Source organism: Pyxicephalus adspersus, chromosome 9, assembly GCF_032062135.1.
Source record: "Pyxicephalus adspersus chromosome 9, UCB_Pads_2.0, whole genome shotgun sequence".
Lineage (NCBI taxonomy): Eukaryota > Metazoa > Chordata > Amphibia > Anura > Pyxicephalidae > Pyxicephalus > Pyxicephalus adspersus.
In genome coordinates this window covers 29,659,001-29,673,979 of record NC_092866.1, presented here as the reverse complement: position 1 = coordinate 29,673,979, position 14,979 = coordinate 29,659,001, and the positions used below count along the sequence as shown (strand labels likewise).

Genomic DNA, 14,979 nt, shown 5'->3' with positions numbered 1-14,979 from the left:
AGACCAGAATATGTGTAGTAAGCTACCCGGACATCTTCTACACCACCAGCACACCCCATCCACCTGCTTGTACATCTTCGCAAGAACAGTCGGAACTCTGTACCACAGTGTAAGCAATTTATAGGATAATTCCTGATATTAATTAGGCTTTATGACCAAAATACAGTAACTGTTCCTACTGTTCAGGTGAAAAATGAGTGTTAAGGTCCCTTTTCGCAACAAAGGACAAATGTATTGCACATGACTTGGTTAGCAATAATTGGTAAGTATATGATAAATTACTTCGTAGTAGACTTTCTCCTAAACAGAGTGATTCTAAATTTGACTGTGGACGAAGAAACGGTTAAACGGAGAAAATAGGACAATTGAAATACTCGCCAGGCATCCAAATTCGGTAAGGAATATTCGGATTACAAGGATGCACTCGTTAACCTTCCCGACCCATGAATAAAATGTGTAGCACAAAATTTTCCTTGTTCTCTCCAAATTCTGAAAACAGGATCACCTAACCCGAAAGGAACTGTGGGTGGCCTAGAATCGGGGACATTGGTGAGGGGTATGTCGATACCTTTAATGCTTTAAAATATTTTGCAAGCATGCATATTGTAGGACCTAATAATGGGTGCTTCATCACCTCCACAAAAGAATTGGAAGGGGCCCATACTGCTCCAGCTAGTGGAATCTGAAATACCGCATCTTTCAGTGCCACCCACAGTTTGAGAGCCCTACGCCTACACCAATCAACGAGTCACATCAGGTGTGCGGCCTATTGATATACCACTTCTTGTTTTGTGTAGCCTAAGAATCTGCTCATTGTTTCTGGGACTGTCTCCATCCTATACAAAGGAACTCCTGCCGAAATGTACCCAGCAGATAATGAGGTATTTAAACGGGGAGTGCTTGTAGAAGATACAAAAGATGAAGCATTGCATTCGTCTTTACAATATTGCACTGACCAAACCAGGAAAACTCCTGCTGTCTCCAACACTGCAGATCCCCTCTGAAAGAGTTTAATAGGGGGAGAAAACTCAGGGCTACAACCTGTGATAATTTGGCAGGTATCTGGGTCCCAAGATATGAAATATCCATCTTGGCCATGTAAAAGGGGAAATATGGAAATAAACTGTAAACCAATTTCCTGAATAAGGTAAGGGACAACGCCTTAGATTTCTGGAGATTGATCTTATAGTTAGAAAGTGATGAGTAAGAGGTGATCTCCGTAAACAAATTAGGTAAAGTGGTCCGTGGAGAAGTGAAATAAAAAAGTACATCGTTGGCATTTACAGCCACTTTGTGAACTTATTTTTGTACCTGTATACCTTGTATGCCCAGATTGATCCTAACATGCCTATGGAATGGTTCCAATATCAAAATAAATAATAAAGGGGACAATGGACACCCCTACCTTGTACCATTGCTGATGGAAAAGGTTGGGAAAGGAAACCATTGATTTTGATATAGGCAGTTGGAGTAGAATTAGGTGAGTATTTCCAGTATAACAGATTTGGTGGCAGTCCTATATGTGACAGGGTAAGCTTTAAAAAATCCCAGTCCACCCTTTCGAATGCCTTCTGAGGATCTTCCCATCTCATCTTTCTGACAGTTCCTCTGCAGATATCGGAGCGTTAAGGGCTTCCGCTGACTCCTCTGAAATAGAAGGAGGGCCAGAAGAATGAACATAGGCTCAAATCATGTTCGCCTTGTTGGGGACAGCATCTGCAGATTTATTTTTTCCCAAATTGTAAAGCTTGCCATAAAAAGACTGAAAAGTCTCTGCTATGCCTGGAGTGCAGTGTAACATCCTCCTAGCTAAAAGGACAACACTCAGAATAAAGGATTGGTCCCTTTTTTCCCGTAAAGCTCCTGCTAGAGCCTTGCCACATTTATTGGAATGCTCATAATAAAAACCTACATTTAGTTACGTAGAATTTTAATTTGAAGCGGTATAGCTATCTAATTCACTCCTGTGTGTACAATCTGGTTTTCAATATCCGGGGTAAGTTGTGATTTGTGAATTACCTCCAACTTATATAGCTCCCAAAGCAACTGGCCGATCCTCGGGTCGGGCATTGTAAGTGTTTAGGTAGCCGCCTATGTAAACATCTGAAATCTGTTAACTTATTCCGATCCTGAAAATAATGAGTCATTTAAAAATATGCTTATTTCTTAGCTAATTTATATGTTTGAAACATTTGAACAGCCCAAACATTTTTATCTAGGGCTAAGTGTAAGATGTGTGTCATTTAAAAGAATGATTTTTTTAGAACAGTGACTTTTAATGCAAGCCTGCCAGTGTCAAGCTCACAGAGACGCGTGGCTCGGAGCGAGCAAGCATTTCAGTTGATAAATGCCTAGTGAATATGCCAGCGTATTCTCGCCAGTCAAAATTTGGTTGATAAATAGGTTTTTGGCGTCCGATTCCAGATCGCGATTACGTGCACACAAGCAAGCTTCCGATTTGGCTTGATGAATCAGGCTCCTTATGAGGGGCTCAAGACTTAATCTTGATCACCAAGTTTAACTTTGAAATATGCCAAATAGGCTTGCTCTACAAATCTGCTGATGTTCGCCCCTTGACTGGGAATGGTGAAACTGCCAAAGATATAACAAAATGAATCAGGGTTGTTTAGGCACTTACGATGAGAAACAGCAGAGCCAGACATGATCTGAAAGAAAGGAAATATGTGTGTAAGTAAAAAAAAAATTGCTTATTCAGTATGTAGAGCAGCACACAATCTCTGACCATACTGTCTTGCTTGTATTTGAATAGCCTATGCAGATCCACGCTACAGTAATCACATTAATATAAGCAGTAGAGAAAAACAACTGACGTGATAGAAGAAAACTAACTGCACTTTCAGAATCAGCATACCTATTTTAGTGTAAATAATCTTAAAAAATTGAAGTCAACAAAAAAATTGTTCAAAATTGTTCACCAGTGTTATCAACTGAGGCCTTGTTCAGCTCAAAAATGGTCTTTAAGTCTGATTTTGTCTTGGCTCGCACCTCTGGAGATTCTAAAAGTGAATAATTTAACCTCCAAAAGTAGGATGTTTAACAAAAAAGAAATGTATCCTGGAATATGTTTTGTGCCTTTGGGAATAATAGATATAATTCTTTTCTGCAGGGTGATGAATTCTCCAAATATCTGTGAATTGGTGTACATGGAGAAGCCATTGAATTCTCTGCATTGTCTCATAAGACAAAAACTGAACGTCCCCTTGGAAACATCTAAAGTGGGATTGAGAACAAGATTAAAATCCCAACCCAAAATTGAAGTCCCCTCACTATTTTCCTCCACAAGCTCCAGTACAGATTCCAAAAATGTCACTTGATTGGAATTTGGAAAATTTACTGTCACAGATGCCCGCAAGTCCAGGGGATCTGTGCTTTCTTCAAGCCCACCCACCTTGCACTCCCCTGCTGCCAGCACCAACTCTGTTTCAGGATCCTACTCTCTGTTCACTTCTTTGTCCAGGTCATGTTACTCTCAATCAGCTGCTCCTTTGCCTCAGAGGACTAGAGTGTTCCCAGACTGTCCCTTCACCTGCATTCCCTCTGCTGGTGGGTTAGGAGTCTGTGGCTCACATATTCATCACATAACATCCCCTTTTTAAGGAAGTGGCTGGCAACAGGAAGTTGCCTGGACAAGGAGTTCCTTTCGCTTCCGGTTCCAGGTTTCCGCTGTTCTAGTTTCCGCCTCCTGTTTCTAACTTATTCGTATACCGACACCGGTTTGTTTCCTGACTATTTCTGATTGCTGCCTGCCCTGATCTTTTGCCGGATGTCTACAGTTTAATTTTCATCGGCAAAGGGTGATGAATAGAAGACAGCTTTCAATACCCGAGACGGCCACCATGAATACCTGGTTATGCTGTTCGGGCTCTGCAATGCTCCTGCAGTCTTCCAAGATTTAATGAATGATGTCTTCCGGGACCTCCTATATGTCTACATGATTGTCTGTTTGGATGATATTCTGGTGTACTCTAGGAATCTACTATCTCATCAAGACCATGTTAAAACAGTTCTGCAGTGACTTCGGCACAACAGACTGTATGCTAAGGCTGAGAAATGCCTCTTTGAGCACCCTAAAGACCTTTTCCTGGGGTACATAGTGTCTTACGGCCATACTAGACTGGCCACAACCCCTCGATCTGAAGTTGATTCAGAGGTTTCTTGGCTTTGCCAACTACTACTGGCAGTTCATCCAAGACTACTTCACGCTCGTTGCACCCATTACTTCTATGACCAAGTAAGGGAGCAATTGTAAAGCCTGTTTGACCGAGGCTCTTCAGGCCTTTCAACTACTAAGAAGCCTTTGCTTCTTCTCCTGGGTTGGTTCACCCGGACACTTGTCAGCCTTTTTTCTTGGACTTGGACAACTCTTCTGTTGGGGTTGGTGCCATTCTTTCTCAGAAGAACACTTCTTGGCATGCTCAGGACCTGTGGGTACCGGGAGCTACTTGCTGTCAAGCTTGTCCTTGAGGAATGGCGCCATTTGCTGGAGGGAGCTCACCACCCAGTGACCATTTACACTGATCACAAGAATTTGCAATATCTTCAGACAATACATTGCCTAAACCCCCGTCAAGCCTGCTGGGCACTCTTTTCTCCAGAATTATCTTTCTGCTCACCTATCAACCGGGTTCCAAAAATGTAAAGGCAGATGCATTGTCCTGTTTCCTTGGGAAGGAGAATCCTGAAGTGGAAACAGCCTTCATCATAGACCCGGCTCGAATCGTGCCCACGGCCCCAGTCCAGCTGATTCAAGTTCCTCCAGGAAAAATCTTGGTTCAAAAGGGTCAACGCACTTTGATCCTTCAATGAGGTCATGCCAAGTTTGCTAGGCATCACAGGCAATGGAAGACTTTCGAACTGATTAGCCGTAGGTACTGGTGGCCAGATCAGATGTGGTGGACTTCATAGCTACATGTATCCAATGTGCCCGACACAAGGTGCCACAGAAGCTCCCCTCAGGTCCTCTACTTCTGCTTCCCACTCCGGAACAACCCTGGTCACACATCTCCATAAAATTTGTTACTGATCTTCCCTCCTCCAATGGTTTGTCCATGATTTAGGTTGGGGTTGATTGATTTTCGAAAATGGCCCATTTCATTCCTCTACCTGGTCTTCCATTGGCTTTGGCGACGATCTTCCTCAAGAAAATCATTCGGCTACACAGCTTGCCTTCCCACATTATCTCAGATCGCGGAGTGCAATTTACTTCCTGCTTCTAGAGGGCGCTTTCTCGCCTTCTAGAGATCAAGTTGGACTTCTCTCTTCTGCTTATCACCCTCCGTCCAATGGGAAAACTGAGTGAATTAATCAATCTCTGGAAAAATATCTGCGTTTTTTTGCCAACTCCCAGCAAGATGACTGGTCAGAACTCCTGCTGTGGGCTGAACTTGCCCACAATATTCATGCCAGCAAATCCACAGGTCTGACTCCTTTCTTCATTGTCTCCGGTCTTCATTCCAGGCTTCCTTCTCCTGCTCCTTCTTCTTCAAATGTTCTTGCTGCTGCGGCTGATCATTTCCAGCAAGTTTGGAAAAAAGCCCATGAGGCCTTGCTATCTTCCTCTGCTCGTTATAAAAGATGAGCTGAAAGAGGAGAGCTCCTGCTTCCTAGCTTTCTCCAGGTGACAAGGTTTGGCTTTCCACAAAGTATATTCGGTTGCTAATGCTCTCTCCCAAGTTTTCACCATGCTTCATTGGTCCGTTTCCTGTTTTGTCTCAGGTCAACCACGTCACTTACAAGTTGAAACTGCCTCTGTCTTATAAGGTCCATAACTCCTTCCATCTTTCCCTCCTCAAGCCAGTCGTTTTTAACAGGTTCTCCAGGAAGTTCATCCCTCCTAGCCCTGTTCCTGCCGCCTCAGAAAAAGAGATTGTGCCTCCTGTTTCTGACTTTTTCATGTACCGATCCCGGCTTGTTTCCTGACTATTCCTGATTGTTGCTTGCCCTGACCTTTGGCTTGTCTGATCATTCTATGGCTTCTGCTTCAGCACCATGCTTTGTTCCTGCTAGTTAGCAGTCACCTTCCTTGGAGAGCATGAGGACCACAACCTGGCAGAAGCTAGCCCCACAACATCCTCACCTCTAGAGGGTCTGGAGAAGAACGAGCTGTTGCTTAGACCCTGCACCCCATTTATGTCTTCACCCATTGGGCTGGTGACAGTGGGTCCACCAAAAAGGGGTTGGTAGATGGAATAAGAAAGATAGAAGGGAAGAGAGAAAGGGTGAAGGTGAAAGAAAAGAAAGAAGTACCTGGTAGGAAGAACCAGGTTAAGGTAGTAAGGCTGTGCCCCCAATTAACAGGGGCACCACAATACTATTACTCCTCCTCTTATAGCTCCAAAAAGTACCGCTGGAACTCTGGAGTCAATAGATGTTGCCTGTTGTTGTAAGGCCTCAATCTCAAGTTTAAAGGATGTCTCAAAACGAGCAGCCAAGGCATTGAGGTCCACCATAGACAGCAGATGTCTCAATATGGACTTCATATCTAGGCCGGAGCGATCTGACAGCTATGGATCCAAAAGCGCAGGAGACCTAGATCTTAGCAGCCGTACGAACACGCTTGGGCACCATCTTGGATGGTGCAGCAGACGTCTCAGAGGTCGGGGGAGATGAGAAATACTGCTGAAGATTTAAGTTCTTCTGTGTGTCTTGTTCCAAGGCTTAGGTTTTTAAGTTCGCTGATCGCAAACTAGACTGGAAAAAAGCAGCTAACAGCAGAGAGCTCTGTGAAACTACATGCTCAAGCCCCCATTTTTATTTCTCATAAAGTCTGGAAAATATTTGTATGATGTGGCTTGATGAGCTGAAGGTTTGTGAATTAACAAACAAACAAAAAAAGAAACATACACAGGACATATTCATTCAACAACAGTAACAAAGTAAACAAAAAATTATGTGCACTATGCTATTTTTTTGTCACTTTAAATGAGAAAATAAAAAGAAGAGAGTTAACTCCTTAGGTGACAACTTTTTAATTCATTTGCAAGAGCAAGTATTGATAAATATTTTTACTCAAGATTCACCTAACTTTAATCCAACATTCCCCAAACTTTCATAAGTACATTTACAGAAATGTGTAAATCAACCTATACTCACATATTTTCATTAAATCCAATGTTAAAATGTAAATTTTTTGGTAAATCATGACTAATCAAACTCATAGGAATGTTAATTATCTTATGATGAAGTATGAAAAGGATGATAATAATGCCAGCTAACTGGGGATTATAATGATTTCTAAGTAAAAGTTAAAAAAATGAACTGCAATTTAGATAAGAAGCACTGGGATCTGTGTCAACCCAAAACCTAATATATATTTCACATCAACAATAGTTTTTTTTCTGTATGTATGAGATGTATTTATCGATGTTCTCACCCAGGATGTACATATTTCACTTTTAATCTGATTCAAAAAATGTGTCAACCTTAGGAGAAGATTGTTGGACTCTTTGGTGAAAACATAAAGATAAATAAATCAGGTGTTTGACTTTTTTAGGGGAATATTTTAAGCATAATTTATACTGCTACACTATACACCTTTTGAAGGGATCATTTTTTTGTATTATCTTGATTTTAGAAAAAAGTTTACTACATCATATACATTTTTTATGTTCATATTCTTTGAGCATCCTGTGGAACATAATAATTAAATATTAAGATTAATTTTATATATATTGGGCCATCAATTACCTATCAAGCCGAAATGGTTTATTATAAGCTCCAAATACCTTAGTATTGTAGTAGGGAGGTAACAAAAAAATGTGAGGTTCAGACCAGTTTCTAGTCACATCTGTGGTGGAAATTGAGTCACAAAGAAGAACATACATTGAAGCGCTAAGATATTATATGTTTTTATTTGTTTATTTTACATTCATATTTGCTTATTTTTTTTAAGTAACTTTGTTTATCTAGAAAGACATTATTGGTAGCTAAGCACTGCAGATTTGTTCATTTTTTTATTTTTCAATAAATCTTTATTAAATTTTCAAAATTTTTTAAATAATACAAACATTACATTACACAAAAGACAAAAAAGAAAAAAGGGAAATACAAACTCGAACATACAACAAGCATTGCTGTCGGCCTATTTGGGTAGATACAATATACAATTAACATAAAACAATAAAAACAAATACAAGGTAAAGGTTTCCGAGGTCTATAAAACACCTGAAAATTGAAAGTTTTACATGTGTATCACATATCATAAATGAAAAAGCCTGGTATCAAAGTCTGGTGTACTATGGTGCTTGCTGATAGCTGATGGTTTCAGGTACTGGGCACACACCAAGCACACCACACCACAGTTTGAGAACACCTGTGATAGCCTTATAGGGGACAAAGTGTTTTTTTTTTTCACCATAAATGATATACGCATCAATTTTGACTTGCATGTATGTATGTATATACTGACTCTTTTTTTAACAATTTTTTTTAACAATTTCTTGCAGTTGCTATACCTAAATTATCAGTGCATATCAGGTACCTAGCATATCAAAGTTTGGTAGCTTGCTACATTTGATCAAGAGGATTTTTACAGTGTCAATGTGGCTGGAACTTCAGGTTTGCTGCTACATTATTGTAAAAAACTAAGGCTTGTGGCTCAGCTGAGTCAGTACATGTAGTGACTTCCCATAGCAAATTAATTGGGGCAGTAGTAAGTGGCTTAGTACTAACCACTGTCAAATGTTGAATCATTGAATCATTAAGAACTAACTCATTCATTGCTGTCAAGGTGCCAAGCACTGGAACTGCCCCGGATCGCCTGTACCAAATGCCCATATGCCTTCATTTGAATTATTAGTCAAATTTATATAGTCATAGATTGAAAACTGACACAGAAAGGTAATTTAAAAAAAAACCAAAACATTATTTTACAAAAGGGCCATTATATTTTTTTACACATTTATATCAAATGTTTAACCAAAGTGTGTTTTTTTCCTTTATTGCACTAAATTACTAATGACTTTCCCATCAAGTTGTGAATTGTTTAATTCTGTCAGCTGGTCCTAGATGTTCTTGATGCTGATATTATTTAGTCATTTTACACTTGCCAGCTGTCTTTTTCCTGAACTGAACACTGAGATAACTGAAGATGCTATTAGCAATCCACATGCATAATGGAAAATGATTTAGGACTGCATATGAGATGGTAATTTTTCTGTGGCCTGTTACAGGTACTTCCATCGACCTGCAGATGGTTCAGAAGTTATGTTTGACCCAGTGTCCATAATGAATGTGGACATTCTAAATTACTGCCAAAAGGAAGCCTGGTGTAAACTAGCATTTTACTTGCTGTCCTTCTTTTACTATCTGTACAGGTAAGTTTTATATCTCAAGAAAGATTTTTTCTGACAGTAAGATATTACATTGAGTATTATGAGTTCTTTACTGATAATCTAAAGGGTATATAACCCCCAGCAAAGGCAACTGGTTTATTAATTGCAGAAAAGAAAGTCCTGCTGATCAGAAATCCTATTCTGCCATGTGTTCTGTCCAGTTCTATAAAACCAGCACAAAATGATAATACAAATTGTAGTCACTACTTTCACAACTTCTACAGCTAACCTTCATATGATAACTATGAAAAACATACAGAACCATGCTCAAGAACTTAACCACAATTATAGTACATCATTGTATAGTAGAACAATCACTTTTAAATTAAACATATTCACCCAGATTGTTCACAGCAAGAAAAGAGTGAATACAATAATACTGCCATTAAGTGTGAACACTATAATTCCCTTTCACAAATTGGAGGGCAGCAAAACTATAGTCTGTGGTTCCATAAAAGATATAGAAATATATGAAAAAAACCGGGGTATTACAGTGATTCAAAAAAAAACGATCCAGAGTGCAAAAAATAAACATTACACATTACGACTGAATGAAAGTATACTGGCAGATTTTCTAAAGAGAATGAAAATTCTCAAATCCCTAGTACTGGATAACTGCTAAACACTCCAGAGCTTAGTATCCGTGCAAATATGCCTGCATAGCTGCATCCAGTAATTGTAAAAAATATAGATTTATGGCTACATCAGTTTACAAAATTATATTGTTAGCACAGAAAGTAGTCATGCCAAACTGTATCACATATATTGTTATATAAAATTTTCCAGGTTTGTAATAATGATATAGGTAGTTCACCACTAAAAAAAAGTGCAGTGGAAGCAGTGTATATGCTATTATGCTAATCAGCATTTAAAAGTCATATGTTAAGTCACTTCTGCACATCTACCTGTCTATGACTGCTGTAAAGTCATAACCAAGTTCAAGGTCAAATCACAGCATCAGCCATAATAATGAATTTTACACAGTATATTATATATTATCCAACACTGTAAACATCCAGAAAAATAATAAATATTTAATTTCCTGTTTACAGATCAAGGGGGCTAGGGGTGTAGGAAAGGTAGGTGGGACAGAAGCTATGAAAGGATTTTAAGGCAAAGCACAGGAGCTTAAATTTGACTCCAAGGTGAAATGGAGGACAGTGTATAGAATTGCAAAGAGAGGCAGCAGAAGAGGAGTTGTGGGAAGGATGGATAAGTCTAGCTGCAGAGTTCATCATATATTGTAGAGGAGAGAGTCAGATTAATAGAATACCAGAAAGGAGGATGTTACAGTAGGCCAGATGAGAGATAAGAGCGTGAACAAGGAGTCTGGTGGCCTCTGGGGACAGGTAGGGGTGAATTTTGGAGATGTTGCCCAGGTGAAAGTGGCAGGACCTGGAATGTTCTGAATGTGGGGAGTGAATGAGAGGGCAGAATCGAAGGTGATGGCAGGACAACGTGCCAGGCGGGATGGACTAATAACAGTGTTATTAACAGTTAGAAATATGTCAGCGATTTGGAATGTGAGGGAGGGGAGGAAGATGATAAGTTCTGTTTTATCCAAGTTTAGTTTCAGAAACCTGTCAGCCATCCATGATGAGATGGCTGGCAGACAGAATGAAACCTTATCCAGGACTGACAGAGACTTGTTAGAGGTGGACAGATAGATTTGAGTGTCATCAGCATACAGATGGTACTGTAAACCAAAGGAGGCTATGAGACTACTGGGTAAGGAGGTGTACTGAGAAAAGTCCAAGGACTGACCATTGGGGAACACTAACAGGGAGGAGAGCAGGAGAGGAGGAATAACCATTGAAAGAAACTTGAAAGGAGAGGTCAGACAGGTAGGAAGCAAACTAAGAGAGAGCAGCGTCACTATACTGATACCAATAGAGTTAATGATTTGGATTAGGAGGGGGTAATCAACAGTGTCAAAACCAGAGGAAAGATCTAGGAGAAGGAGAAAAAAGTTGCCTTGAGACTTAGGCCACCTTAGTAAAGGCTGTGGAATAGGCAGCTCAAAAACCAGACTGGAGTGGAGAGTAGAGCGTTGGTGTTAAGATAGTTAGTGAGATAAGTTTTCTATAGACAAGGCACTAAAGAAGTTGGAAAAATTATGGGAGAAGGGAGATAGGTAACTTAAAAGTAATGAGGGGTCTAGTGAGGGTTTCCTTAGGATAGGGAGAATAATGGCATGTTTGAAGGCTGAGGGGAAGATACAAGTGAAAAGAGTTAGGAAGGATAGTTCAGTTACTGCGGGGGCCAGGGTGGGGGGAGTGGGCATGGTGTAGATCAGAGGGGATTGGGTCAAGTGGACAGGTGGTAGATGAAGATGATGATTGCCTAACATGTAATAATATCCTGGATTCTAGTAGTCCCAAACACCTTTAAAGGTAAAGAGGAAATCATTCTGGTGGTTTGTTCTGGCAAAATAACTGCAGCAGCCAAATACACCAAAATAGTACAGAAGACTCGTGGCATAGGAAGACAAACTACAAAAAACACAGACACAGTATTTACTGAAATCATCCAGATGTGAGTTGATTGATACAAAGTAACAGTATTGTTTACTTTTGTATACACTATTTTACTCATCTGTTCACCCTAATGAGTAGCGATTAACTGTCTAACTCACCTCCCCTTTCAACCTCACACAATGGTCCTCGGCAGAGATTGATACTGACTGTTACAGTTGACCTCATCTCCACTATTTTTTGTTCTTTGCTAGACTTTACTTTTCTTTCCCACTGTGACCACAACTTTCAAAATGTCATTCTCATTTTAATGGCCTTTGTTGTTTAGAAAAGAAAATTTGGCACTAAGGCAGCAAATTGCCATTGCAATCTTTTTCCAGGACAAAGGACTGGAGGCACATTGTTCATTGGGGGGAATTCATCAGGAATCGCAACCAATAGATACTAATGCAGTTGCTTTTTAAATGTCACCTTTTAGGGCCTCCTTTAGGATGGTGGCAGTATAATAGGCCATTTTCCCCGTGTAGTGGGATCCAATAGGGTGTACAGGCAATAGAAGTGTCTTCTTGCACTTCATCCTGGGATTACATACTCTGTAGCTCTTTCGGTCATTTTAATCAGATCAGTATGAAATATATGAGTTCACTTAAATTCTCAAAGTATTATTTTAACTTATCACATGCATTGGCTTTTTCAGTGTGACTATACTAAGGACTATTCAAATTATTTATGGACACCTAACAAGATGTTATTGGTGCTATTTTTTTGTTTTCCTAGATGTGTTTCTTTAAGTAAGTGGTACCAAAATGGCTGGTACTTTCACCATGGCTGATTATGCTGCAGCCCGAGGTTGAAGAGCATTCTATATAGATGTCCCTTCATTCCCAGTTGATGTCCCAGTCATTCCAAAAGAGATTAGAATCTCTCTAGTGGTGCCAGAGATTGGAATGAATGCTCCCTTCAGTCCTTGACAATCAGTTGAGGACAAAAATCTCCCTCAGTGCTCTTCTGTCTATCCCTGTGAATTGATTTTTTCTTCAATAAACAGACCCAAAGGCCATTTGCCAAGCTCCAGATGATAGACTCTCGCTGCTTTTTGCGTGACGTCCCCATTTTTCTGCGGTCCTATTACGGTCTTCCTCATCTTCAATATATGAAATGAGGAATGTTTGTGCATGACCTGGACCATCCTCCTACAGCAAGTCAGTAATCTTGTTATCAAATTATTATGCTGACTCCTCATTGCCAGTTTGGGGAGCTATGGTGGGATTAGCAGAAAAGGAGTAGGAGAAATAAGAGGGTGTATGCATTATCATAATAGTAGTTCTATTATACTTCCTGTCCCTATGTGACAATACTGGTCCTCCATAGATATCTTTAGGACAAGAAGTTTTTTACTGGCAAAATCATCAGTTGAAAATAAATGTAATAAAACTATTAATGCAGCCACCACATCAAGGACTGGTAAACTGCAATATATTACATTTTTATTTCAGGGTCTGGATACATAATAAATACATATTAAATCTGTATTTACAGGATAGCACTGACTTTGGTTCCCAGGGGCCACAAACAGGCCAGGATTTCCATATAATCTTTGGGCTCTATTTATAAACAAAGAATCAGATATTCTCTATTGGGAATCTTTCAGGTCCATGTGTTTCAATGGCAGTAATTGATTCCCATCAGGGAATATTGGAGGGTATGTCAGATTCTCTGTTTAATAAATAGAGCCCTTGGTAAACAATATCTTACTAAACTTGCTGCTGCATGGTAATGATGTGTTAAAAAAAATGTGTAGATCCTGGCCCCAGAGAACCTGAGTTGGACAGCCCTGGGCTTGTATAATAAAAAAAACACCAAGAAAAAATAAACAATTACTAATTTAATTGTAACAGTGGCTCATTTGATATGATAAGAGTTGTGATTTACTATCTCAGCTATGTCAGTACTGAGCAAAAAGCAGTATTTTCACGGAAAATCATTTTAAAGCCTATTCAAGCAAAAATCAGCCACAATTATTCTGTAAACTGGATTAATACAGGCATGCAATGCTGAATGAGGATTAATGACAATTGAAATGTGAAGTGACAAGTAAATACTTTTCTTTGTTGTCACCAACTTATTTAGGAACATTGTATGCTTTTGCTGAGAACTGTTGGTGTTTCTTCTCTGGAAAACATTAGTGTTGATGTGCTACAGAGTTCTGGGATGGATGTTTTCAAAAGTAGCAGCAGTTCTTAGCACAATCACTTTGGCACATTAGGCCAGCATGATACTTTATTAAAAATTTCTAGAACATCTACTAGTAAACTTCCTTTGCATATAGGACAGTATTTTTACATTTTTTCACCTGTGTGATCTCAGCACCGCACTTTACATAGGCTTGGAATCTTAAAACTAAAGTCCTGCACTGACTTTGAAGGCCATCATAAACTTTTCAGACCTTTATTTATCTTTTGAATTCATTAATGTTAATGCAGAACACTTCAGGTATCTGCATAGGTTCATACAATCATGGAAACAAAAAAATGCAATTGTATCCATTTTTCTGTGCGTAGACCTGTGGTGTCCACTGATATTTTTGCAGAAAATGTTTTTGCTTGCTTGCAAAAGAGAATCTTGTATCTAAATAATATTTATAGTTGTATTCCCAACTTGAATGGATAGAGTGAATTAGATCTCACATTGCTTGATTTCTGGATAAACTGTAAATTCATTGTAAATGCATGTGTGAATATTGACACAGCATCCTATAAAATTCCCACTCTGCATACATGCAGTTCCCTGTACTAATACCACTTCTTCCTCGCACGCAGGGTGGGGGCCACTGTACGTTATGTCAGCGCGTAGGATGCTGTGCTTCTTCTGGTAAGTGATTTGTCCCTAGCCCCACTTTCATGCCCCCACTCCTACTTACTTATCTGCACCTCCACTGCATGCTGGTATTGATCCCAACAACAGTATCTACATTTGTAGAAATGCCTATATCATGTTAAATGTTTTCTATTAATAATTTTATTATTAATAATAATAATAATAATAATAATAATAGTATCAACATTTATTTCATTCCTTCAAACCCCTTTTAGTAATTAATGTATCCTTATTAACATCTGCATAGTTTTATTACCTGATTTCTAACACATTTT

At 39.3% G+C, this 14,979-nt stretch overlaps 1 protein-coding gene across 1 annotated transcript in view; it reads left to right on the top strand.

Moving 5' to 3' along the window:
• The window catches only part of CNIH2 (cornichon family AMPA receptor auxiliary protein 2), a gene marked incomplete in the record, with an annotated part of 141,073 nt that overhangs the window by 122,046 nt on the left and 4,048 nt on the right, over positions 1-14,979 (top strand). Inside the window, 2 exon segments of the mRNA XM_072423062.1 lie at positions 9,192-9,335; positions 14,647-14,698. Of these exon segments, the coding sequence (XP_072279163.1) occupies positions 9,192-9,335; positions 14,647-14,680 (178 nt within the window).